This window comes from Acomys russatus, chromosome 7 (genome assembly GCF_903995435.1).
Source record: "Acomys russatus chromosome 7, mAcoRus1.1, whole genome shotgun sequence".
Taxonomy (NCBI): Eukaryota; Metazoa; Chordata; class Mammalia; order Rodentia; family Muridae; genus Acomys; species Acomys russatus.
Window position 1 is genome coordinate 15,353,915 of NC_067143.1, and position 27,698 is coordinate 15,381,612.

The 27,698-nt window shown below is 41.0% G+C and overlaps 1 protein-coding gene and 1 long non-coding RNA gene across 6 annotated transcripts in view; one reads left to right on the forward strand and one right to left on the reverse strand.

Moving 5' to 3' along the window:
* Positions 1-1,890: 1,890 nt before the first annotated feature.
* Positions 1,891-22,417, forward strand: LOC127191519 (uncharacterized). Its single transcript, XR_007830908.1, has 3 exons — positions 1,891-2,083; positions 19,464-19,594; positions 22,330-22,417. It is a non-coding gene; the product is annotated as an uncharacterized LOC127191519 (long non-coding RNA).
* Positions 18,362-27,698, reverse strand: part of Gabra5 (gamma-aminobutyric acid type A receptor subunit alpha5) — a 93,647-nt gene continuing 84,310 nt past the window's right edge. For all 5 annotated transcript variants that reach the window (XM_051148650.1, XM_051148648.1, XM_051148649.1 and 2 more), the window contains 2 exons: positions 23,381-23,592; positions 18,362-19,614 (listed from right to left, as the gene is read on the reverse strand). In XM_051148650.1, coding sequence (XP_051004607.1) covers positions 19,312-19,614; positions 23,381-23,592 — 515 coding nt within the window. In that variant the 3' untranslated portion in view covers positions 18,362-19,311. The remainder of the gene's footprint in view (positions 19,615-23,380; positions 23,593-27,698) is intronic.

A 27,698-nucleotide genomic window follows, 5' to 3' on the forward strand; every position in this document is an offset into this window, starting at 1 on the left:
AGGAGGGTGTTGGCATTGTTCCATTCTACCCCATGAAAAGGAATCTCGGGAACACTGACAAACAGGCTTTTTCATAAAATCCAGAGAGAAGCAAGTTGAAGCTCTTGGGAATTCCCTTCCTTGTGCCTGAATTCACAGCTAAGGAATGTGAGCCCGCAGAAGGCTAGGGACTGTTCTTGGTAACAGTGTTGCTTTAACTAAGGACTGTGATGCTTTGGTTGCCTTCTTCCTGCCTCATCCTGCTCACCCCAACCATGACTTTTCCTATCATGCTTCTTTGCCTGCAGTTATGTAAGTCCCTGTGTTCTGTGGAGATTCCTAAAATCCAACACCTTCCTTAGTTCTTCTTCTTCAAGCTTCTACCAAACTCTTCCTCCATCTCTAATTTCTTTAGCATACAAGGGAACACTTCAAAAACTGTTCAAAGGATGGTGCAGAACCATCTCGAGTCTTTATACAAATGCAGTCGTGTCTCAACTCCAAGGTTGGTTCCAGGATCCCTGGGAATGCTAAATCTTTCACTGAAATATATATTAAGATTTTCATAGATCTCCTGCATGCTTTAAACCATCTCTAGATTATTTGTGACGACTACTATGTATAAATGCCACGTCAGCAGTGTCTATAATTGTTTAGGGAATAAGTATGCCTGTCTTACACATGCCTGTCTGCTATAGACACATTTTTAAGACAATATTTTTCATTCAAGTTGATTTGATCCCAAGGATGCAGAATCCATAGATTCAGGAGGGCTGCCTGCACATCATCACAATGTAAGTTCTAAAAATATTCAGCAAGAAAACTGAAAGTGGATGTAGAAGTACTTCCATGTTCCCATTTTGTACATGGTCACAGGAACGTAAGTGAAAATCATGTCAGTCATGGTTCCATGGGAGCCAAGAGTCAGTATGATTGATTCATTCCAATTCTGACAGCGTAGTTCCATGACACTAGTAGAGGAAAGTCCCAGGAGGTTAAACACTGTCCCCAAGGCTAAGGTCCTGATAGTTACTTTTAGTCTCTGTTTCCACTGTCTTTTTGAACATGAAGCTGGGCAGACACTCATTGCTTTTTCCTGCAAAGCTGTATTCTCACCATTTTTTTTTTTTTTTTTTAAATTTTCAGGACATGAGTTGTTTACAATCTATTTTATAGTACAGACAGACTGGCATTTGGATGGCTTTGTGAAATGTCAGCATAATGAAAATGTCCTGGGATTACAGGTGTCTGTGTTTATCGCAACCTGTCGGTGGAATAGATGCGAGACCTTTGTACAGTCCCATGCTGGTTGAGTTTATTCTTTTCTTTCTGGTGTAGGTTTAATGTGCTATTATTATGAATGAGTGCATCCTGACCTCTTCTAAAGTTTGGGATGCTTTGCTCTACTTATTGAACACAATGGACTAGCTTCACAGAGCTGAATATTTTACTTTAGAAAGCCTCATGGTACAGCCTGGAAAAATATATTTTATGCTAAACGAGTCAGGAGGGATGAGATAATCAAAGCAAGCTTTCTGAACATAAGTATGAAAACAAAATGCAAGGTCAAGAATCCTCAAAGAACCAGCCGTAGCCTTTGATTTTCCTCCTTTGCCTAAGCTGACCAGGCTGGGGTGCTTTGCAGAGCATGTACACTGCACCGCATACCCTCCGTGCTAGCAGCCCTTACATCTTCAGCACCTGAGAAACTTAACAGCTCCATTGGCGTGAGCAAACTTCACTTTACCTTCTTCCTCGACAGGAAAAGAGAGGAAAATAAATAGAAAAGAAAGAAAAAGAAAACTCTGACAAAAAGGCGGTGCTTCATCCTAAGACATAAAGATTATGATCTGCAAAAGCAACAGGGCACGTGTTCAGGCCGCTACCCTGCTGAGGGGAAGACCAGGACCCCTTCTGGTTCAGCTTACAGGCCTAGCTGTGGCTCCTCTAGGCAGGCAGTGGGAACTCCTGAGAGGCGGAAGCTGGCTGCCTTAACTTGCAGATCCTCTTGTGGCTTCTTGGAGAAATACCTCTCAGGATTCCGTCTGCAGCCTCACTTCACCTCCTACCAGTGCCAGAGAGCAAAGCCAGCCTAATATTCCAGGTACCTAAACCACAACAGCAGCTTATCTTTGCTTTATGGCTTTCTGAGGTTTTCGTTTTAAACAAAACCTCTCTCATTCCACAATTTATACTTCTAAATTGGATTCTGTGTAGAGGACATTCATATCTACTCAACAAAATCTTCATGTCAAAAAGAAGGCATTTTTTTCCTGGTAATAATTCTTAAAATTCACCAGAAATACATAAAGCAGTGTGTCCCTAGACCACTACTTTATGTCAGCTTTTAAGAAATACAATCTTGCTATTCTTTTTTTTTTTATAGTTTTAACTTTTATTGAAAATAGACTTTTATAGTATATATTCTGATTATAGTTCCCTCCTCCCAAACCATCCCTCCCAGATCCTCCCCACCCTCCCACTGACCCAAATCTACACCCTTTTCTCTTTCTCTCATTAGAATACAAACACACATCTAAAAAATTATCAAAATAAAAAACAAACCAGAATAGTACCAAACAAACAAGGAACATTTAAAAAAGGGGGGGGAGAGCCAAGGAAAACGCACAAGGAATGCATGTAGACAGAGAGACACAATTTCACACAGATTGACAACCTATAAAAATACAAAATCAAATGTATGGATAAAAGAAAATGTGGTACACAGTTAAACATAACCTCAGGTCAGGGAATGCCATGCAAGAGAGGGAGAAAGGATTGTAGGTGATAGATGGGTCCAGGACAACACAAGAACATGGCCCGCAGAGTCAACTAAGCAGGGTTCATAGTGGCTCACAGAGACTGAAATGACAGGGAGACCTCATGGGTCTGACCTAGGTCCTCTGCATATATGTTATGCTTTTATCTTGGTGGGCTTTGTGGGACTCCTAACTGTGGGAGTGGGGTCTGTCTGTGACCCGTTTGCCTGCTTTAGGGACCCTTTTCCTCCTACTGGGTGGCTGTGCCCAGCCTTGGTATGAGAGTATGTATCTAGTCTTATTGTAACTTGTTGTGCCGTGTTCAGTTGATATCCCTGGGAAGGCTGCTCTTTTCTGAAGGGAAACAGAGGTGAGGTGGTGGTGGTGAGAATGGGAGGAGAGGAAGAGGGGAAACCGTGGTCAGGATGTATTGTTTGAGAGAAGAATAACAAAATAAAGAAAAAAGAAAATATGATGACATACTTACACGATATTTCTCAGATGTAAAAACAAAAACAAAAACAAAAAAGAAATTGTGAAATCACAGGTGAATAGATGGAGCTAGAAAATTATGATCCTGGGTGAAGTAACCCAGACTCGAAAAGACAAATGTAGTATGTATTTGCTTTCATGTGGCGTTTGGATTTGGGGTCTTCAATGAGCAAGCTACAATCTCTAAAACCACAGAGGTTTGCTATAAAGTAAGGAACTAGGTAAAGGGAAGGATCTCCTTAGGAAGATAGTTATAGATGCATGGGGTTGGAGGAAACCTGGAAAAAGAGGATCAAACCTAGAAGGATAGGAAAGAGGTGGGTAAGGGAGGAAATACAGGGACTACCAAGGCTAGGGGCCATTTCAGCAGCTATATGGAAATTAATACAGTAGAAACTTCTTATGTAAATTCATATATGAAAGAATTCTAAATGCAGTAAGCAAATAATGCGGAGAGACGGAGGCCCAACTAGACATCTCTCATTACCAAATGAAACCTCCAATTCTGGGAATGGGTTACATCTAATTGAGCTGTCACCTGAAAAGACCCCATGGAAACCGCCAAACAACTCAGCCACAAACTGATAGTACAGCCTCATTGCTGAAGACAATCTTACTGATGCTGGGGAAGGTGACTAGACTAACCCTGACTAGAGCTTTAGGTCTACTGATTTAGTGTTGAGGGTACTGGAAGTTACTCTGCACACTACCAGAGGAGCAAAGGTAAGCCCAGCTAGGCTGTAGCAAAGCCTTCGTTCTACAGTTCTGATCTGCCTGTAAGGTATACTAGTGCAATCATAGAACAAAGCCTGTAAGAGTAACCACATACTATGTGATTAGAGTCAAGGACCATTTCATGAGAAAGAACCTATCCCTGACACAGCTCAAGTGGCCAAGAATCTGGGACTAGACAGGCCATGGACCCAGGGGGAGACCAAATATTGTTCTGCTGAAGGACTGTAGTAATAAAAGGATTCCAAATGACAATTCTGCTATGCTCACAGATCAATATCTCAGTCAGACCTCATCAGAAAAGCTTCTTCCTTCGGTTGATGGGAACAAATATAGAGACTCACAACTGGACAAAGTACAGAGAGACCTTGGAATACTCAGTCTTAAATAAGATGTCTCCCTGAAACCCATCCCTTCAGAGCTCAGTGATCTCCCCTCAGAAGAAGAGGTGGAAAGACTCTAAGAGCCAAAGAGGGATGGAGGACATCAAGGAATAAAGCAAAACACTCTTTTCAAAAAAGAAATACTGCTGCACACCAGAAGAGGGCACCAGATATCATTAGAGATGGTTGTGAGCCACCATGTGTTTGCTGGGAATTGAACTTGGGACCTTTCAAAGAGCAGCCAGTGCTCTTAACCTCTGAGCCATCTCTCAACAAAACACTCTTTAAAAAAAAAAAAAAAAAAATCAATTCAGTCAGATTACAACTCAATTATTATCCCATCACTTGTACCCTCCCGGTCCTCCCTCCGTCCCGCTTTCACCCTATTCTCCTCCCCTAGGTCTATGAATGATGGGGACCTCCTCCCACACTATATGGTCATAGGCCTGGGGGAAAGGAACAGGGTAAAAGTGGGAGGGAGGGAGGAACGGGAGGATTCAAGTGAGGGGATAACAACTGAGTTGTAATCTGAATAAATTCATAAAATAAAATAAGAAAACTAGAAAAAAATCAGTTATGGGAAGCAGCTGTGTCCACATGGTGTTAAATAGTTGACCTCTTCTTTCAGTGTATATACATGAAGGTTCTCATTCTTTAAGAAATTCAAAGAAAGAATAAGCAGGTTACCAAGATGAGACTTGATAGCCTATGAACAAAACACTCTTAAGAGCAGGTTAAAAAAAAAAAAAGAGCAGGTTCCATGCCTAGCCTTGTATGACCTACACAAAATGACCTCATTGGTATTTTAGAGGTGTTTGCGACATAATGCTTTTTCAGGGTATTTTTTTCCTTTCAGGATACATATATAATATTTATACATATATATAATGTTTTCTAGTTTTGTTTTATGGGATTTATTTCTGTATGTACAAGGATGTATGTCTCTTTGTCTATATGTGGGGTTTTGTGTGTGTGTGTGTGTGTGTGTGTGTGTGTGTGTGTGTGTGTGTGTGTGATTTTTCCCTTGGCCCTTTACTTCTGTTTGCTTTGTCCTATTCCTGTTTATTTTTACTTTATTATTATTCTTTTGATGGATGTCATTGGGTTTTTAATGAAAGAGAGAAAGATAGGGTGTGGCTGTAGATGTCGGGAGGTAGGGAAGATCTGAGAGGAGATGAGAGAAAGAAAATTGTAAGCAAAATATATGGAAAAAAATCTATCTTCAATTTAAAAACAAAACTGATCACTCAAAAAAAAAAAAAAAAGTCAGAGATACTGGAAGTAAGAAGGCAAGGAACAACCCTGTTGGAGACATCAGCACGGACTCATTACTTCTCAGGCAGTGTAGGGCACAGCACAGCTGTTGCAGTGTATGGCTACATAGTCTAGCTCTTCTGCCTAAAGTTCCCAAACAACCAGCAAGACTTCAGAACCAGAATTAGATCTTGTTCGTGAATATTCTTTATGGAAACAAAATTTAGGAATAATTTTTGAATTGAAAGAGTTTATAAAAAAAAAAAAAAACAGCATGAAGAAGCGTAGTAAGTCTCTCAATGTGGGGGAATGAAGAAGACAACTGAAGGTTGGCCAGTTTGATTGTGGCTATCACGTGACAGTGTATAGGAATTTCAAGTCATCATAGTGTGTGCTGCAAATATGTATATTTTTGTTTATTATATACAAATCAGGTTGGAAAATGTCTTTAGATTAAAAATAGAAAAAACATGAAAAATTCCAAACTCTATATAGTAAGCTTGATGAGGCCCTTGTCTAAACCTTGGATAACTTAAGAATAAAAATTTTAAATGACAATTCTGAGTTTAAATCCATTAGACAAAAGAAGAGAGCATCAGTCTAAATTGCAGATAATAACAGAGATGAGGGAAAATACCTCACAATTATAACATAACTAACTAATAAATACTGAGCAGCATTTGAGATTAAAAAAAAAAATCGCTGTTGTACAGCCAGCTGCAAGAATTGCGATTGCATGCTATTGCATAAAACTAAAGTAGTTAAGTGCTCGCAAATAATTTCCCCAAAGAACAGTTAACATTTAAAAAGAATAAAAGAGTAGCATTGTAGTGGAGAAAGCTGGCGGACTGCAGCTTAATGCAAAGATCAATGTGATCTAACAGGGCATATTTACCAGTATGCAGCACTAAGAAAAGCAATGCTGTCCAAAAATACATACCCTGAGTCTGATCAAGAGGAAGCAGTAAACAGACTAAAACTCTTGGGTGCATTTTGCTAAAACTGGTGTCTCCAAAGAATAATGATGTCGTGGGATATAAAGAAAGGCCAAAGAATTCCTCAGATCAAAGACAGACCGTGGGGCACAGTAACTGGAAAATGTGGCATTCTACTTGGGGGGTCTTAGATTCAATGGGAAAATACTGTTGATATTATAATTATAAATTGAAAAGTATATAAATTAATTTGAAGTATATTTCAGCCTTAAAAGAGAGATGATCTTCTAAAGTTTTCAGAACCAATAATGGGCTTCTATGGCCTGTGGGCAAGCAAAGATTTATTAATTGGAACATAAAACGGAGATGCTCACAAAAGCCTTACCATAAGGTCATGGTATTACAATTGGTAACTGGAATGTGCTCCATTTGCTAATGGAGTTACTCAACAGCCTCAGCCTGGTGCATGTGGAAGATGGTGAACCCTTTGAGATGTAAGGCCAAGTGGGAGGCTTTATGTCCTTGGGGACATGCTCTTCCTGGAGTGAGTTGATTAGCAATGAAGTGAGTTGATTGCCTCTTTGTAATGTGTTGCCTCACCATGCACCCAGAAGAGACCCTGAGCCGAGACCTCCAATACTGTGAGTTAAGATACACTTCTTCCATTTAAACTGATACATTGCAGGCATTTGTTACAGTGATGCAAAGCTGGGCAACTTACAAGGCAAATTTGCTGAAAGAACATGTTTGTCATGCTTGCGTTACATATATATTTTTGTAAAAAAAAAAAAATCACAAAAAAGGCCTGGCACAGTGCTACACACCTTTAACTCCCTCCTTCTTCCCATATCCCAGAGCAGAGGCAGACAGATCTCTGTGAGTTCAAGGGCAATTTGGTCTACACATAGAGTTCTAAGCCAGCCATGTCTTTATAGGAAGACCCACACTCAAAATGAAATTTGCAGAAGAATCATAAAAACAAAGGCAAGCCAGTAAGTTTAAAGGTGGACAAAGACTAAGATGACTAACCTCATAAAATGAAATACTCCAGTTTCTTACACAAATATGAAGAGCATTTGATAAAATAAAAACACGGTGAAATATCAGAATGTCTATAATTTAAAGTGACACATTTTGTTGGATTAGCAGCTGACTTCCTAGTGGAAACTTTAAAAGCCAGAAGAGCTTGGGGCAATGGACTCCAAGTTCTGAAAGACCAATAGTGCTAACCTGGACTACTGTACTCAGCAAAAGTGTCTATCATAGTTTTAAAAAGGGAAACTTCCCCTTATATAACAGGCTAAAAGAATTCATGTCTATTAAACCAGCCTTACAGAGAGTACTGGAAGCAATTTTCTAAGAGGCCACATGGGGGGAAAAGAGAAGCTATAGTCAACTGAAATACAAAGTAAGAGTAAGAACACAAACAACAATAATAAAATAAAATGTCATGGTTCAATAATAACTTTAAATATTAGTGGTTGTAACCCCTCCAAAAAAGCATGAGTTAATTTAATGGATTAAGAAAAAAAATCCAGTCGTGTGTGATGATACAAACCTTTAACCCAACAACATAGGAAGCAGAGGCCTAAGAATGTCTGGGAGTTTAAGGCCAGACTGAGCTCCATAGTGAGTTCCAGAATAGCCAGAAATACATAGAGAGGCCCTGTTTTCTTTTTTAAAAAATCCATATTTCTGTAGTCTAGAAGGAAATCACTTACCTAACAGATGAGTACTGAATTGAACTGAAATATGAAAAAAAGTGTTTAATGCAAATAGAACTAGAAAACAAGCAGGCATTGTTATCCCAATATCTGACAAAATAGACTTCAAATCAAAACTAATTAGAAGAGATAAAGAACACTTCATGCTTATCAAGGGAATAGTTAACCAAGAAGACAATACTATGCAAACCATAGGCACCAAATTATGGCATATCAATTTCATAAAAAAATACTATCATACTGTTAAGCTTTATACACATATGGACTGTAACTCAGTATGAGTAGGCAATCCCCCAGTTTCTTCAACAAGACAGGTCATCTGGAGAAAGAGGAAGCAGAAAAACATCAGAGTTAAGTGGCTTTTTACGGCAAATAGCCTAACAGATATGTACAAGACATTCTTTCCAAATCCCACAGAATGTCCATTCAGATCAGCAGCCCAACGAAGCACCTCTAAAATGGACCATATCCTTTGACACAAAACAAATTTTAAGAAGTTCAGAAAAATCGAAATAACTCCATGTATCCTGTCTGACCACAGAGCAATAAAATACAAAGTCAACAGCAAATAAACCTCTAGTAATTATAAAAGCTCATGGAGATTAAACAACTCATTACTGAATGATAAACGAGTCAAAGAAGAAATTAAGGAAGATATCAAAACATTTCCAGAACTAAATGAAAACACAGAAATGCCTCTGGGACACACAGTAACAGAAGTCCTATGAGGGAAATTTGTAGCTCTAAGTGCCTACATTTAAAAAATCAGAAAGAGCACAAATATAATGATTCATGATGTGACTCAAGAATTTAGAAAAACAAGAACAAATCAAGCCCAAATCTAGCAAACAGAAAAATAAATAAAAATCAGAGCATAAATTAGTGAAAAAGAAACAAGGGAAAAATTGCAATCAACTAATCGAATATCTGACTCTTTGAGAAGATAAACAAGATTTCCAGACCTTTTGCCCAATAAACCAAAAGAAAGATAACCCACATTAACAGAATAAGAAATAAAAAGGAAAACATTATGAAATATACCAGGGAAATGCAGATATTATAAAGAAATACTTTAATAAACATATATTCCATAAAGTTGAAAATGTAAATGAATGAATTTCTAGATTCATCCAATCCCCCAAAAGTTAGACCAAGAAGAGATGAATAACATAAGATGACCTATAGCAAATAAGGAGATCAAAACTAATAAAAGCCTTGGAACTAACAAAAGTTCAGGCCCATATGGATTGACAGTAGAATTCTATGAAACTCTTTTTTTTTTCTTGTGTTTTATTAGTTCTTTGATGATTAAATACAACGTATTTTGATATTTTAAAATATGTGTACACCCTCAGTTCCAATGAGATCCATCTCCCCTTCCCACCTACCAGTGCCCTCTTTTTCTTTTAAAACCACCAAGTCTAATTTGTGCTGTCTCTATCCTCTTATATATGCTGCCTTCACTGAAGGATGGTCAACACGCCAGGGACCACATCCTTATATATGCTGCCTTCACGAAAGGATGGTCAACACGCCAGGGACCACATCCTTATAAATGCTGCCTTTACGGAAGGATGGTCAACATGCCAGGGACCGCATCCTTAAAGACAACTGAGCTCCCTCACTCCTAGCAGCAGTCCATGGTGAACATCTTATCTAAGAACGGGACATCAGCTCCACCTCCCAACTCTATTTTTTTTAATTTTTTATTATTAATTTATTCTTGTTACATCTCAATGGTTATCCCATCCCTTGTGTCCTCCCATTCTTCCCTTCCCCCCATTTTCCCATTATTCCCCTCCCCTATGACTGTTCCTGAGGGGGATTACCTCCCCCGGTATTTGCTCATAGGGTATCAAGTCTCTTCTTGGCAACCTGCTGTCCTTCCTCTGAGTGCCACCAGGTCTCCCCCTCCAGGGGACATGGTCAAATGTGAGGCACCAGAGTACGTGAGAAAGTCATATCCCACTCTCCACTCAACTGTGGAGAATGTTCTGACCGTTGGCTAGATCTGGGTAGGGGTTTAAAGTTTACCGCCTGTATTGTCCTTGGCTGGTGCTTTAGTTTGAGCGGGACCCCTGGGCCCAAATCTGCCTATCATAATGTTCTACTTGTAGGTTTCTAGGACCCTCTGGATCCTTCTACTTTGCCACTCTCCCATGCTTCTCTCATCTAGAGTCCCAATAGGATGTCCTCCCCTTTGTCCCAGTTTCCTGGTAACCTCCCAACTCTAAACTGGAATTTTATTTGGCCTGAGCATGATAAGGTCTTGTGGGTGCTGCCTCAACGGCTGTGAATTCAAATGTGCAAGTGTCCAACTTTGCCCAGAAAAGCACCATTATTTTGTAGTCACCCATCACCTCTGGCGTTTACTGTTTTCACCTCCTTTCCTGCAATAGCTCAAATTCAACAGTAGGGATTGTGAGATGAATGTCTCCTTTAAGGCTGAGAATCCCAGTGTCTTGTTGTCTGCACATTGACTATTTGTGTCTTTGTGTTAACTGCCATCCACGGCAAAAAGAAGCTTCTCTGAGGAGAGTTGTGTTTTGTGTCATATTTCTCCTGGAGAGAAGCAACACCGCAGGTCTACTCAATGTAGGAAAGGTACTTAAAACAGACCAAAGAAATGGGGATGATTGGACCAATGTCCAACTTGGTGAACCAGTGCTTTTATTGACATTACTTATAAGAGAATGGATGAGTGATTCTTTACAGGATCCAAAATAACTCAGATGCATCACCAAAGCCCTCCACAGCTTGGGTGACAACTCACAAAAGCTTGAAATCTGGAGCACATTGTATAGGCCAAAGGCAGCTTAACAGGTTGGAGCACGCCCTTTGTACATGCCTTAGTTGGTCTGAACCTCTTCACCCAACTCTGCTGGTCTCTGCTTCTTTTAGACTGCTCTGTTTATCTGAGAGTCTTCACAGATTGGCTTGTTTGAGAGTGACTCTCAGCAGTCTTTTCTGTTTATATATCTTGAGGAGAGAGAGCCTATTTGGTCAGTTTCAGGGACTTCCTCAAGCTAATTTGAGATTTTACATCCAATCTTAATGAGCTTTCTTGCCAGATGGAAGGTTTCAATCATAGAGGAAACTGCTGCATATCAGGCTGTCTTAATTTGCTTTCTGCTCTTAGGGTAAAGACTGTGACCAAAAGATGCTTGGGAAGGAAAAGATTTCTTTCAGCTTACAGTTCATAACCCAACTTGAAAGGAATTCAGGTCAGGAAGTGAAGGTTGGAACCTAGAGCCAGGAACTGCGCAGAGGCTGTAAGATAATGCTGCCTCCTGGCTTGTTGTTCATGGCTTGCTCATCTTGCAGGCTTATATGAACCTGGACCAACTCTCTGAGTTGGTACATCTCACATCATTCATTAATTTAAAAAAGAAATGTCCCTGTTAGTCTCCTTGTAGCATACCTGTCTCCTCCAGGTCCTTCTGCCCTTCCCACACTCTTCTACAAGATACCCTGTACTCCACCCAATGCTTGGTTGTGAGTCTCATTATCTGTTTCTATGCATTGCTGGGTCGAGTCTCTCAGACAATGGTTATGCTAGACTCCCATCTGTAAGCATAGCAAAGTATCATTAATAGTGTTGAGGTTTGGCTCTCTCCCATGGGGAGGGTCTCAGGTTAGGCCAGACTTTGGTTGGACATTCCCTCAATCTCTGCTCTATCTTTATCCCTGCACATCTTGTAGGCAGGGCAAATTTTGGGTTGAAGTTTTTGTGGGTGAGTTGGTGTTTCCCTCCCTCCACTAGATGCCCAGTCTGGCTAGAGGGTGGCCTCTTCAATCTTCGTAACTCCCACTACTAAGGGTCTCAGCTAGAGTCACCCCTATATCGTCTCTGGAGCCTACTCTGTTGTAGGTCTCCAGCTTGTCTCAGAGATGGCCTCACCTGCGGTTTCTCTTCTCTTTGCAGGCCCTCTGTCCTCCCACACTCCCTGCAACCCTGCTCTCCTCGTGTCTGATCCCCACCCTCATTTCTCTCTCAGCACTCCCTCTCCTATCCTGATCCTTCTTTTCAACCACTTCCGCTGTCTATTCTATTTCTCCCTCTGAGTGAGATTCAAACATACTCTCTTGGGCCCTTCTTGTTACCTAGCTTCTTTGGGTCTGTGAATTATAGCGTGGTTATCCTGTACTAAATGGCTAATATCTACTTAAATGTGAGTACATACCATGCAGAATGATCTTTTCTGGTTTCATCCATTTGCCTGCAAATTTCATGATTTCTTTATTTTTAATAGCTGAGTAGTATTACATTGTGTAAATGTACCATAGTTTCCTTATCCATTCTTCAGTGGAGGGACATCTGAGTTGTTTCCAGTTTCTAGCTATTCTGAATAGAGCGACTTTGAACATAGTTGAGCAAATGTCCTACTGGGGACTTGAGGAGACTGAAGCACCAACCAAGAACTGTACTGGACCTAGGCCTCCTGCACATATGTGCCCCATGGGGAGCTTGGTCTCCATTTGGGTTCCCTAGTAAGGGGAGTCGGGGCTATCACTAACAAGGACTTTGTTGCATACTTTTCAATCACTTCCCCCTGGCAGGGCTGCCTTGCCAGGCTACTGAGGAAGATGATACACTCAATCCTGATGTGACTTGAATATGCTTGTGTGGGTTAGAAGTGGGGTGAACTCCCTTTTCTGAGAAGTAGGGGAGGGGGGATAGGGAGTCGAGGAAAGGAGATTGGGACCAGGAGGAGAGGAGGGAGGGGTTACAATTGGGATGTTAAGTGAATAAGTAAACTAATATTTTAAAATGTCCTACAAACTAGGCTATATTCTAATCTGATGAATGTATTTGTTCTGCAGAAATTCCTCTTTCCAGGTAACTCTGGCTTGTGCCCAGTTGACAAAAATCAAAACAGAACAAGTGTTGAGAGACACACTAATCTATGGGGAAAATGACGAGCCATTTGGAGTTGATTGACTTTTTCTCTCTTTCTTTTTTGATCATCTGTTTCTTTAAGCAGTGGTGTTTAAAGTATTCAAGAGGGGGCAAATTCATGGTAAGGTTGGGATCTTGGTTTCCTTGGTTTTTCTGGAATGCAGAACACAGCCTCTACCCAGCCTTTCTGTTTCTTTGCTACAGTCTGGTGCTTTTAGCAGGGAGCCTGGGGCAAGTTTCTCATGGCACTGTGAACAGGTCCTGCATCTGTAGGATAGTTAGGACAATTGGAGTGTTTTAGTCTGGCTGCTGTCAGGCCTTTGAAATTCTGGATTACATGTGATGGCTAGAGGGTCCCTTGTAGATCCAGGTGGGATCTAGCCAATCCTATAAGAAAGGATTGGCTGTCCTTAGCAAGTAGCTGAGAGGGAGGGAAGGAGGGAAAGTGCCAGTAGCCTACCTGAGAGGCAGCTGGAGAACAAAGAAGGAACTAGAGGGGAAAGGGATGGAATGCTGTAAACACAGTCTTGTCTTAGGGTTACTATTGCTGGAATGAAGCACAAGACCAAGGCAACTTGGAGACGAAAGGGCTTATTTGTCTTACATTTCTACATCACTGTTCGTCATTGAAAGAAGTCAGGACAGGAACTGAAGCAGGACAGGAACCTAGAGGCAGGAGCTGATGCACAAGCCATGGAGAGATGCTGCTTACTTGCTTGCTCCTCTTGGCTGGACCATTCCTGCTTTTTTATAGAACCCACCACCAGCCCAGGGTTGGCACCACTCACAATGAACCGGCCCTTTCCACATCAATCGTTACGAAAATACCCAAAAGGATGCTTACAGCCAGATCATATGAAAAGGTTATCTGCATTGAGGTTCCCTTCCCTCAGATGACTCTAGCTTGTGTCAGTTTGACATAACAAAACAAGCTGGCACAAGTACTCCTGTACAAAATTATCAGAAAGATCTTTTTAAAGTATATTTTTCTAGTCAAACATATCAACATGCTATTGTACCTTGATTTAAAGACAGAAAAATCCCCCATGCTCTCACATGATAAAGACACATGCAGTATTCTCACTGATACCTATTTGATTTCCCTCTTAATGCTTTTGTTTCTGAGTTGAGGGCTGGGTATAACTGTAACATTCTTCAAGTGGATGCCTACACACCACACAACTCAAAAGTTCCACTTTGTGCCACCAATTTGGAATGCCTCCATCTCCACGTCTCCGTGTGTCTCTGGGCTGTGGCAGAAGGTTCTTGTCTTTGCTTCTGTGTTGAATGACTGTTCCCATGCTTTGCTCTAGCTGTCTCAGTCTGATCTATTTTGAACTGATGTTTTATAGAAAAAAATACATACATACAGATAGGTAGCCAAATTTGCCAGCACCATTTAATGAATATTTGACCTTTTCAAATGTATGTTTCTGACACCCTTGTAAAAAAAACTTTTGGTGACTGTACCTATTTAGGTTTATTACTGGGTCCTCTGTTCTGTTCCATGTATCTAGTTGTCTTTTTTTATGGTAGTGCCATACTGTCTTCATCACTACAGTTCTGTAGTATAATTTGAATCCTAGTGCATCCAAGCTATTTTCTTTTGCTTTAAGATTACTTCCGCTATTTTTGTGGTATTTTGTTTTCTGGGTTAATAATTCTAATTCTGTGAAGAATGTCATTGAAATGTTGACAAGGATTGTATAGCATCTGTGGATTACTTTTGTCAGCATAGCTATTTTCACAATATTGAGTGTTGATACAGAAGCATGGGACATCTTTCCATCATCTAGCATTCCCTTTAGTTTCTTTTCAGTGTTTTAGACTTTTCCTTATAGAGGCTTTTCACCTCCTTCATTAGCTTTATCCCTAGTTACTTTCAATTTTTTATTGAGTTTTTGTGAATGGGATTTTTTTCCTAAATTATCCCTCATCAAGTTCATGATTTGTATATATGAAAGCTTCTGTGTGTTGATTTTTATTTATTTATTTATTTATACTTTATTAAGTTAAAAATATTCTTCTCTCATACAATACATCCTGACCACAGTTCCCCTCCTGCACTTCTTCCAGGTCCCCACCAGATCCACTCCCTCTCTTGTTTCCCTTCAGAAAGGTTCTGGCCTCCAAGAGGACAGAAAAGGATACAATACATTGAGGCAAAGCCCCCATATTGAGGCTGGACAGCACAACCCAATAGAAGGAAAAGAGTCCCAAGAACAGGTAAAAGAATCAGAGACATACCCATCCCCACTTGTTAGGAGTCCCACAAAAACACCAAGTTATCAGCCATAACATATATGCTATGGACCTGGTGCAGTGCCATGCATACCCTGTGCTTGCCACTTCAGTCTCTGTGAGCCCATATTTGCCCTGCTTAGTTGATTCAGTGGGCCATGTTTTTCTGGCATCCTCCATCCCCTCTGACTCGTAGAATCTTTCATCCCCTTCTTCTGTGGATTACAAAAAATATTAAGACTAATTTTAAATATCCAAAAGACAGAGAGAAAATTGTACCATTTCAAACTTTCCAAAGGAGAGGTTCTTTTGCTTTGAGACTAGTTTTTATAGGAAGATAACGGTGATTGAAGAGTCAGTGTCATGATTGTGGTTTTCTTTAAGGCAGAGAACTACCATAATATCCACATGAGAGCTCTAGAAAGAACAATCCAATTAAAGACACCAGGTCCCTCATTCAGTGATATTCATTTGTCCATTCATTAATTCTCTCTCTCTTTGTGGCCCCCTCTCCCCACTCTCTCTCCCCTCTCTCCTCTCTTTCCTTCTCATTCTTTCTCTCCATTCCTCCTTTCTTCTTTCCCTTCATCACTCTTTGCCTCTCTCCCCTTTTCTACACTAAATAGGGCATTAAGTTTGTGAGATCACAGAACCACAGACTTTATAAAGAAAATATAGATGGACATGCTTTCAGACAGGAAACATCTACAGCAGGCTTAATGTATAATCCTTTACCCGGGCCTTGGAAGGAATACTTTCATCTTAGGTCATATTAGTTTCTCCATCAATATTCCTATAAAGGAGTTTGATGGTGTTGTAAACACAGATTTAGAAACTATGAGACATAGAAAAATGGGAGTGTATGTACACCTGACTGGCCATGATGTTTAAGGCAAGGGATTAATATATTTGAGTTGCAGAAACACTGCCTCTAAAGGATAAATTTCCTATTTGCTGCTGTTTCCTATAGTTTGTCCCGTGTGAGATTTGTGTTCAATTTCTCAGGTAGTATCAAGGCAATGAGCAAATAAATGTTTTTCAGCCTTCTTCCCCATCTTCAACAAAGTGCATTTTCAGGACAATTATAGTTATTCCTCAAGCAGCTGAACAAAATCATCAGATGCAAACATATACTTTTATGTCAGCTTCAGTCAGAGCTTGCCCTAGATAGACCTTTAGACTCCTAAGGGAGAATATAAGAAGTACTGATTGTGGACTGTTAAGAACACCCTCTTTATATTTGCGGTGATGTAAAAAAAAAAAAAAAAAAAAAAAAAGACACATTTAAATATTCTGGCTCTAAAAGTAGAGCAGTATAATTTATAATTATCTTCAGAAATGTTATTGCTTGCCTTGTCATCATTTCCCCAAGGTGATTCTTTATTATGTTCTCATTAAAAATATCAAACTCTGAGAATCTCTGCAACACAAAATCAGAGAATGGAAAACAAATGTGATTATTTTTGCTAAATATTCATCAGATTACAGGTTCAGCAGCATAAAAATGGGCATTCTCCAAACAAGCTCAGCAAGGACTTTTGTGCAAAAGCCATACGCTAAGCAATGTACTGTAACCTAGAGAAGAAGGTGTCATTTTGTGTTGAAAGTAAGCAGTTCAAGATGGGTGTTAAACCCTGTGAACATGTGAATCTTACTCTTCCATCTTCTTAAAACTGCAGTGCGATGCTGAATCCTGAAGAGGGTATAACAATCTAGAACAAAAAAGTAATGAAAATTGGACTCCACACTGATTAGCTTTGGTTTTCCCAGGGGACTTTTCATACTGTGCTGTAATGGGCACATGTCAATTCTGCAGATGTCATCATCCTATCACAGGGAAATACTTTCATAGCAGGTTTGAGTGACCTTTCTGTCACTCTTTGTCTGAGATACTGGGTACAGGTGTAGAGGGAACAGTGGAGGAGATGCTGAGGGGGCTGAGTCAGTAAAGGGCTTGCTTCATAGGCATAGGGATGTGGGCTTGATCTTCAGGGTCCATGTAAGAAGCCTGGGGTGACTGTGTGCCTGCAACACTAGCACTGGGGAGCTGGAGAACAACTGAGCACAGCTAGGGATTGCTGGCCAGCCAGGCTAGTTGAAATGGTGATCTCCAGGTCTAGTGATAAGAATCTATCTCAAAAGAACAAGGTAGAAATTGACCAAATAAACCACCTGATGTCAACATTTGGCCTCCACATGAGCACACATAGGCACTTGCACCCATAAATGCATACCTGACCACAGGTGTGTGCATATACACATGTACAAGAGAACATATTAAGAAAGGGAATCTGGGTACTTGCGTGGCACCTACTTTGTCTAAACAGGCCTAATCAACGATCTGATTTTCTTGATAGTTGTATCTCCTCTGTTATACTGCTGGAGTTTCAAATTTAGGACAGAATCTGTTCCTTCCCACCTGCTGACACTGATCTGAACACAAAGTATATGCACCAATTGTTCTACTCTGTCTGACTGCTCATGAACAACTGGAGGTGGGGACAGAACTAGGACGAGCATACACCAGGCCCATAAGAGAGGTCACATGAGCCTTAAGAGAGGTTGTACAGCTAGGACCAGCAGTCATCAGACACAGAAAGAAGGATACAAAGCCAGAACCAGCTGTCATGAGGCCCATAAGGAGGGATCAGTAGTCCTCACACCAGCAGAAAACACTATAAGTGTGCTGAGGGAAGTACACAGAGATCTGTGGTAGGGAGAGCTTCTGGCTGTGTCTACGCTTGCCCTGTCAATAAGTATCCTCTGGAAGCATTCCTCTGCACAATTAGGTTGGAAGAGTGAGGGTCACCCACTAGGTTTTAATTCTCTTTGTTCCCATAAACAATTCTCTGTTTACCCATAAACAATTTCAGATGAGATTGTTCTTATGGCATTTTCAGGAAATGGGTTAGTCAAAAATTGAATCAAAAGAATAAATGACATACGCCCATAAGATCAAGTCATTTTTAAGTTTTTTTTTTTAATGAACTTTTAAGAGTCATATACAAAAGCTAACAGGGCAATAATCTAATCATGAAATATGTACAGGGAAATAAAACAAGAAATAACTCAATTACAATTGCTCAGCGCTGAAGCAGCAGCAAGAGGAGCTGGCATTCCAGAGACAATGGGCACAGAGTGCCATGGCCAAGGACGACCAAGACCTTGTCGCTTTAAGGTTTTAAGTTTCTTTTCTTTCAGAGTAATTATTAAGGTTGTAGAGGTGTTGGGGTATGTTGAGAAAAATTTATTTTCCACAAAAAAAAAAGTTAACTTTGAATCAGTTGATTTCCTTCCTTGGGGAAATATTTGTTCTAGTAATCTAACACACTATGTGCTTGTTATTTAATTGGTCTGCATAAATGTTTACTTATTCTATTTCTTAATGTCAGTTCATGCATTATTTTTTTATTTCAGAGTAGGAAGAATTATTAAAGGCAATTAGTATTGGACTTAAATGTCCACAGTTTGCTCCTCACGGACAGTGTGAACCCCATGATGTTTGCTTTTTGCTGCTGCCAAGCAGTCATCATGGGAATTGCCTAAGATGTTCTGTTGGCCAGGAAAAACTGTATGAAATGGCATTCGACGTATAAAATCATATACTTGGAACACTTAAAAATATACTTATCTTGTTTGTAAACTATCGATGTTAGGAACTGAGCGTTTGAACATCAGTCATTGCCTCCCATTTTTGTATAGAAGGTCGTTTGCTTTGTTAATTAAGGGGACATCCTTGAAACATCTGAAGGTACACGTAGAAACATCAAGGCAATATTATTTGTACATATTATTAAACATGCAAAAAAATTCCTGAAAGACGGTGCCCAAACAAGTCTCTGTGAGCTTGGCCTCTCCTCAGTTCCATCTCTGTGGAAGTATGATTTCCAGGAAGCTTGGGACTTGCCCAGCTTACTTTGGAGCGGTGGCCCCTTTTATCACAGGCTCTCTATTCAAATACGTTGCCCAGTAAACTAAATTGAAAGTGCCAAACAAGATTGGGAACACAATCCGGGACATTTTGTCGATCTTGCTAATGCTGTTGTATGTCTTTTTACTCTCAGAAGTCTTCTCTTCGGAAGGTTTGGCCGAGGCTGAAGATGTATTTCCGGTCCCTGCTGCCGGCTGCTCCTTTGGGATATTTGGAGGATGGGTTAACTTCCCAGTTGTAAAAGCGTTTGTTGACTTATTTAGTGTGAGTTCACGTTCTTTTTTCTGCAAAACATAATAAGAAGGTAAAGACATGTCACCTTTCCCCTCCTGCTAAAGGTCTAACTTCAGAAGAGACAAAGGAGCAGGAATCGAACCCTGAGAGAAGGCCGGCACCCACAGACTTGCAAGCCTAGCATCCCACAGCAGACAGGTTTGGCTGAGCACGAGCCCTTGTTGATGTTCATGTTTGGCATTTCTCAGGAACCCAGCATTAGCTGAATTAAGATCACAGCAACAGTTCTTTTCTTTATTTTAGTGCACCCGTGGGAGTGAATACTCTATGTAGTTTGCTGTAAGAAACATTCTAGAGAATGACCTAAAGAGAATAATTAAAAGGAGAGTGATTAAAAATGCTGACTACAGTAAGTAGTCCTTGGCGCAAGGTGTGTCTCAAAAAAGGGGCTCCTGAGAATCATCCTTGCAGTTGCTTCCAACAGCATAGTAAAATTATCGTTTTATTGTTGAGTATTATTTCTTTTAAGAACGTATAACTATTTATCTCCCGTTGGTGGGCGCATGTGCTATCTCCAGCTCTGACTATTCTAGATTCACGAACTATCAATACTCTTGTGTACACTGTTCTGGCTTTGTTGTTGTTCTTGTTGTTGCTGCTGTTGTATGAAATCTAGAACAGGAAGTAAAGTTTATGTGGAAAAATAAGTACTGTGCAGACAGGAGCTGGTTAGAAAGAGATATGTTAAACTTCCTAGATGTTAATGATATGACAGTGATTTGGGGAACACAAGAGTTTGTGCTTGTAGGAACTCAATGTTTGTGTACTTCATGTTGAGTACATGTTTCTCCAAGAGAATAAAATAAATAATAAACCACAATGAACTCTTGTTAAGGGTATGCATGTAATTTATTTTGATATGTATAAAAAATAAAATGGATAATGGATGAAAACTAGAAAAACAAATAGATGATAGTGTACAGATGATAAATGGATTCATGGATAATGGATGAATTATAGATGATGGAAGAAGGATGGTAGATTGGTGGATGAGTGGATGGATGCTAGGTGCAAGGATGGATAGATAGATGTGTGGATGATTATAACATAAAGTTAGTAAACTGTTATCAGCAGAAACAGAAACATTCTAAACATTACTATATGCTGGAAAAGATACATAATAAAACGTTAGTTTAAATTTTTCATTTCAATTTCATTATCAAAAAATGTCATCTCATTAAATAAAATTTAAACGAAACACCACTAGAATTACAGAAAATATGTCAGTGGAAAGAAAACAAGTAGAAAGCTACAGAAGGCTGCCTGGCCTTTTATAGCCACAATCCTCCCTTAAAATCCAGACCCATGGCTGTGTAGCAGTTTTCCTGAGATTTAAACCACCCACCTTGGAGTTCTCTCATTAAGACACAGCATATTTACAGGGAAGGAAAACTACAAGGTACTGAAGCCCACAAAGCAAAAAACAAACAAACAAACAAACAAACAAACAAACAACTTCAACATACCTCCAGGAAGTCCCTGAAGCTGATCAGATTCACCAGGCCTCCCCTCCCCCAAGCATATATAAGCTTTAAAGACTGCCAAGAGTCACTCACAGACAAGACAAGCTACCTAGTAACCACGAACCACCTCCAGGAAGTAGAGACCAGCCAGGCTGTTTGGAAGAAGCTCTAGCATCTAACCTGCCTGGAGTGGACACTCCCCAAGCTGTTGAGCTGTTTGTAGGCTGTGTGCTCCAGCTTTCCAGCTTTTGTAAGCTGTCACCCACGAGCTTTGGTCATTCAGCTACCTTCAAGACTGTTTTGCTCCTGTATGTAACTCCTCATTCATATTCCTGTAACCTCAACATAGCTCACTGTTTCACTGTGTTGGGTTTTATGTGCTTTGGTCTGTGGTTGGTTCGATAACTTAGGTGAATGATGTCTGTTCATGTCATCCCACGAAGAATGTCACCTCAGCACCCGTATGTCAGCCATGAAGCAGAAGCATCACTTCCCCGTCATGTCCTCTGTTTGCTTCAGAGTTTCAGTACGGATTATCAGAGGCTCTGCTGAGCCTACACACATAGCGCATCATTGCCTCCGGCCTCACCTCACTTCTTCCTTTCTTGGGGATAGGCAAGAAATAATGGCGGGCATAGCCTGGTTTCTGAGTTCTTAATGTTGTCTCCGCTTCTAGCAAGCATCACCTCACAGCAACAGAGCCCCACTAGGGTGCTCATTCTCACTCAGTCCCTGGGTCTGGCAGTGTTCTTGACCTGCCCGATAGCGTGACACTCGGTACAAAGTGCTTTCCAGCATTGGAGTAAGACACAGCACTGGGGAACAACTCATCATCTTGACGTGCATAGGGATGACGAGGGCAGCACACTGTGTGTAGGAGTAGGCAATCTATGTTCCCTTCATGTGCCCACATATACCTAGAAAAGAGCAGTTACATGGAGCTGACTCAACTGTGTCAGCATTGTATATAACAGCATGCTATGACTTGCCACCTGCCCAAGACCTCACAGTCTACCTGGACTCAGGTGGACCTGCCACTTTGATTGGGCAATGGTGTCTGAAGACTTGACCAACTCCAGTTATCAGCATGTGGCCCTTTAGAACTCATGCAGCCGGCAAGCATCTATCTTCCAGTAATGGGGTGGGCTGGTTAGCACTATTTGTGTTTCTTATCAACAGACAATCTCCGTGGCTGCCTTTGCTGCCCTGCATACTTCAACTTTTCTCCCTCTTTTCTTCCAGCTCCTTCCACCCTGTCCTCTTACACGGCCAACTGGACTTGGAGGTATGACTCTGTGGATAGCACAGGGTATGGGGAATAGACTACTGGCCTTGAAAAAGAGGATAGCCCCTTGTAAAGTAAGAACATAGGGATTTTCTCAGGAAAATAAATTGAGTATTCAATCCCAGGCTGGCGGTGGGGTAGAACCAAATAAATTCCATGAGATGGAAGTGCCCAGGTTTGCCAGCTGGTTCGGTTCAGGATATCTAACTCCATGCATAACCCTGTCTGGAATCCTCTCAGGCTTATTTCACAAAGGAAAGCTTAAGATTTCTTTCCCAATATTCCCCCAAAAAAACCGACCTCACCTTCTCTCAGTACAAACAAATTGCTTAAATACCTGCTCTGTGCACAGTATAATTACCAGGTTATCGTTGGTGGTTTTATTTTCTATGCACATACATTTTCTTATACCATTGTGGAAGTGATTCAGCTTGGGACCTTGAGTGCTCTTTTTCGTTGATTATTCCTTAGATTATGGCAAAAAACATGTATGAAATACACAATGAAAGATCATTTGACTGTGTGACACTTCACATCATCATGCATGCTTAGAGCCTGAGTGGGCCAAAGAATTCCCTCGGAGCACCGGGTCTTTTTGGCTGATGGGCAACTTTCATTATGCTGTCCACCCTCTCCAAGACAGGATGGCTACCTCAGAGAAGATATAGTGCATGGTCTAGGGACAGAAGAACTTGCTGTATTGTGAACTGAGGTTAAAACCCAGGCACATCATCCAGAGACAGTCATGATTGTTTAAAAAAAAAAAAAAACTAGTTTGAGTATAGGTAAATCCAAGCCATTCAGTGAACACTATATACTTGAGTGAAATTGATTTAAGATACATCAGATCATCTGAAATAACCTGCAAAAGCCTTGCAGATAAGTAGAAGAATCATTCTGGAGGGAGAGGCAGAAAGAGAAATCTCTTGTTGAATATTGGGACTCAGAATCAGGTCCACTTTCTTTGCCAATGGAATCTAAAAGAGGAGGATAGTAAGTGTTTATTACCTTGATTTTGGCTGCTTCTAGGGCCTTCTTGCCATCCCAGGCCCATCCTCTCTTTGTAAAGTAGTTGACCGTGGCAAATTCAATCAAAGCAGAGAAGACAAATGCATAGCAGACAGCAATGAACCAGTCCATGGCTGTGGCGTAGGCCACTTTGGGCAGCGAGTTCCGGGCACTGATGCTGAGTGTTGTCATGGTCAGTACTGTGGTCACTCCTGCTTGGCGAGGAGAGGGCAGAGTACAACATGGGAACAGAGCCCAACATTCCTTCCCAGAACTCCCTCTCTGAACATGACAGAACATAAAGTCTCACCTGACTCCTTTTTCCATCAATGTGCCCGTGATTATCACATGTTCTGCAGTAAAAATAATGCTTAGCTAATTGCTCCCACTGTCTCCTTCCTCTATAAATACAAATTGAGGAGGACATGGATTTTGGTCTGATTTCTATATAACCATGCCTCCTTTCTTTGGACAGGTCTGGAAAATTGTTGGTACTTGCAAAAATGTATTGAATGAGTGATATATCTCTGTAAGACTAAGGCAAGAACACTGGAAGAGTGGCAGTGACCTTCACACAGGACTCAGCAATGTGCTTCATGGAGATTTACTGTGCACCTTGTAAGCAGCGGGACACAATGATGCAGTGTGTTTCTTTCTTATGCATTGACCACACGGAGATGTCAGAGATGCCTGAGTACCACTGTGGCAGATGGGAAATTCTCTCCTTCAAAGCAGGGGCAATATGCTTGAGCCTACCGTGGCTCCAGAGAAACACTGTAGTGGCTTCACAGCAAAGCCAGGTCATTTGGCTGGGAGCATGCGTAGATTTTACAATTAGGAAAAATTTGTGTGTTATCAGCTGTCAACCCCTGACCAAAGCTACTTTCTAGAAGGGTGTGCTATACCCACAATGCAGGAAGAGCTGGAGATTTACAGGCTCTTAGCAGTGTGCCCAAATTCCCATCCTGTAAAGAAATAACCCATCTCTGGAGTCAGAACTGGGGACTCTTACATTCTAGACAGTCTCTCTTCCTTCACACTTCTGTGAACATGTCCTTGTATATGGGATATGGCTGGAATGTACACATCATGGGTCGAACTGTGATGACCTTCAAATTGGCACACTGAAGTCCTAATCTTGACTACTTAGGACTTTAACCTTGTAACAATAAAGTAATGAAATCAGCAGATAGTGTAGGCCCTAATCCAGTGTGACTGGCATTCTTTTAAAGGGGAAACTCTCGGTTGGCATGCACAGAGCAAACACGCAGAGTGTGCATCCACAAGCCTTAGACCTACCATAGGCAAGAGGAGACTTCTGGACCAGGGGTTCCTTCACTAGCCTCAGTATGAACCAACCCTGCCAGCATCTTGATCCTGGGATCCTACTCTGCAGAGCCCTGAGACAGCATCACTATGTCTTCTAAGCCAGCTACTGGAATATCCCTGATATAGAAGCCACGTGAAACCACTGCAGAGCCAATGGTGGGCCAGAGGCTAGGATACCTGAAACTCACAGCACATGGGACCTATGTGGAATCAGTGCCTAGGCACACATTTTGATGTTTACATCTTGATTTTTCTTAATAGTCCAGTTAATGCTGAGGAAATAGTTGAGTGCAGACACTCAAACAGGTCTCCTTTCAGATCATTTAATATTCAGACATGTGCTGGGAATCTCCAGGGGGAAACAGACTGTCACAAGCAGGATTGTCCGCACTTTGAGCACCTAAGTAATAAATGTCCACTAAAGAGTTTATTAGGTCCATCAACTTGGTAAGTGTGCCTCCTGGCCATAAGCCAATCTCTACACTTTGATTACATGCTCTGCATTGAAGGAGACTAAGGAACTTAGTAGTTCGGAGTAGAGTGATGAGCACCGGGGCGGGGGGGGGGGGGGTCCTGGGCTCTTGGGCTTCTTACATACCATCAAGATAAGGTGCATGTAAGCACCTCCCTACTGTGGAAGGAAAACTGTAAGTGTTAGAAGCTGCATTGTGAAGTGTACTTCACAGTACACAAAGATATGAGCCTCTGCTGTCACAGCGGACCTCAAATTGCCTTCAGCATACCTTAAATGGGGGAGATGAGTCTGTGGTTTAGACAAGGATCATCCAAAGACCCCTGGTATTAAAGGTTAGGTCCCCAGCTCTGGGTGGTGGAGGTGCCATACAGTTTTTTAGTCATGTGGAGGTCCATGCCCTAAAGGAGGGTTTTAGAGTCCAGCCTGTATTTGTCTCTATTTGTCTTTCAACCTCTTTATGTCTTTCTGCTCTTGACCCCCTCCCCTTCTCCCTCTCTCTGTTTCTATGTCTTTCTGTCATATGTATGTCTCTTTCTTTGTCTCTGTCTCTCTTAGACACACACACACACACACACACACACACACACACACACACACACACACACACACACACACTGGCCATTAGGTGAACATATTTGTCATGATGTGGTGCCTTTCACAGGCCCCAAATCAACATAGAGCACTGATCACAGACTAAAATGTCTCTAAAACTTTGAGTCAAAATAAATCTTTCTTCTTCTAAGACTGGTTAACACAGGTAGTGTGTTACAGTAAGAGAAAGCTGACTAGTGCAGTGAGCTTCAAGGTGGGAGAGAGTCAAATCCAGTATGGCAAAAAAAAAAAAAAAAAAAAAATATATATATATATATATATATATATATATAACACAAAACAAAACAAAAAACTCCTGAGCTACATTCTGCTGTGTCTTATGTCTTAGAGACACACAATGATGTCTTCTAGATCGTTCTTCAACTGTATCATTGCTTCATTGAATTGAAACATTCCTTCCTGGGAATCCCATGAGACTCAGGAAGTTGCCCAGAAACTTAAAAGTCTCAGGAAGCTTAAAAGTTACAAGAGTCTCAAAGCCCTTCCTCAAGGTTATAGAAGCAATGGACAACTGTCAGGGGAGGATAGGCTCCTTATAGAACGGCTTGCCATGTTTCCAGAGATGCAACTCTGATGTGTCATCAGCTGGCTCTGTAAGAAAACCCCCACCTGTGATCCTATAAGTTACCCCAATAAACTCATTCGCTTACCAAGATAGGCCTGGATGGAATCAATACCTTGGCATGCCGTTGGTGTCTAGCCTTCTTCCCAGGAAAAGTCATTCACTAGTCACCATTTAGTGTCTGTGGAGGACAGGTTCTGGGACCACCTCAGATTCCCAAGTCCATAAGCACTTGAGTCTCTTATATAAAATGGCACAGCCTCTGCATAGAACCTTTGGGTGGCCTCTTACGTATAATGACCCCTATCTAGGTGCGTTTTAATGACTTATATAATGAAATCACTACATAAAGAGTTGCTGTGTTGCATTTTCAGGAAATAACAGCAAGACGAAGAGTTTGTATGTGTGTTAGCCCAGATGTGGTGGTATTTTAAATACTTTCTACCTGTTGATGGCTGAAACTGAATATCTGAAAATGCCTACAGACACAGGCGGCTGGAAATGTGTCTTGCTACTACCACATGGAGCACAGTGTACTAGTGTACACACAATGGAATGACTGTATTTTGTTGACGATTTTAAAGGAGTACGCACTTTTTAAAGGGAACTACATAAAATTCAAAAATAAATACCTGATAAGCACTGGGAAAATACTACTGTGTCCAGCCTACGAGTGGGGCTTGGTGGTAACCTGCTTGCCTGCCATTCACAATGATCTAGATAGGAATGGGGGAGGAAAGGGGAGGAGGAAGGGAGGGATGCTTATGCTTTCACATCTTCAAAAGGACTTCTAGTGAAGAATGCTTTCCAAAACGGAAATAATTATCAAGCAGAACAAATACTATTCCCTAAACTCTCATACAAAGTGAAGTCATATTTTTTTGAAATCATATATGTATTTTTTCAGTCTTACAGTTTTAACTAAATGTTAAATTTTCTTCCCAGGTCACAGTGGATGGGCAATAATAGAAGTATGGTACCTGCATTAATCAGCTTCCAATTACTGTCACAAAATACCCGAGATAATTAACCTAAAAAGAGGAAAGGTTTGATTTGGATTACATTTTGGGGGTTTTAGTTCGTGATTAGTTTGCTCTGTTGATTTGGAGCCTGAGGTAGAACAGCGAGTCCTGGCTGGAGCATGGAAAGGAGCAAAGTATCTCATTCGGCATAGCCAAGAACAAAGAGACTTGAGTACCACATTCTTCCTCAAAGTCTTAACCTTAATGGCCTGCCTTACACGAGGCTCCATCACTTAAAGCTTTCAGCCTCCAAACACTACCAGGAAGGGAAATGACAGACCACCTGCTCCACTGTCTTAAGCTTGAATGCCTGGCTCC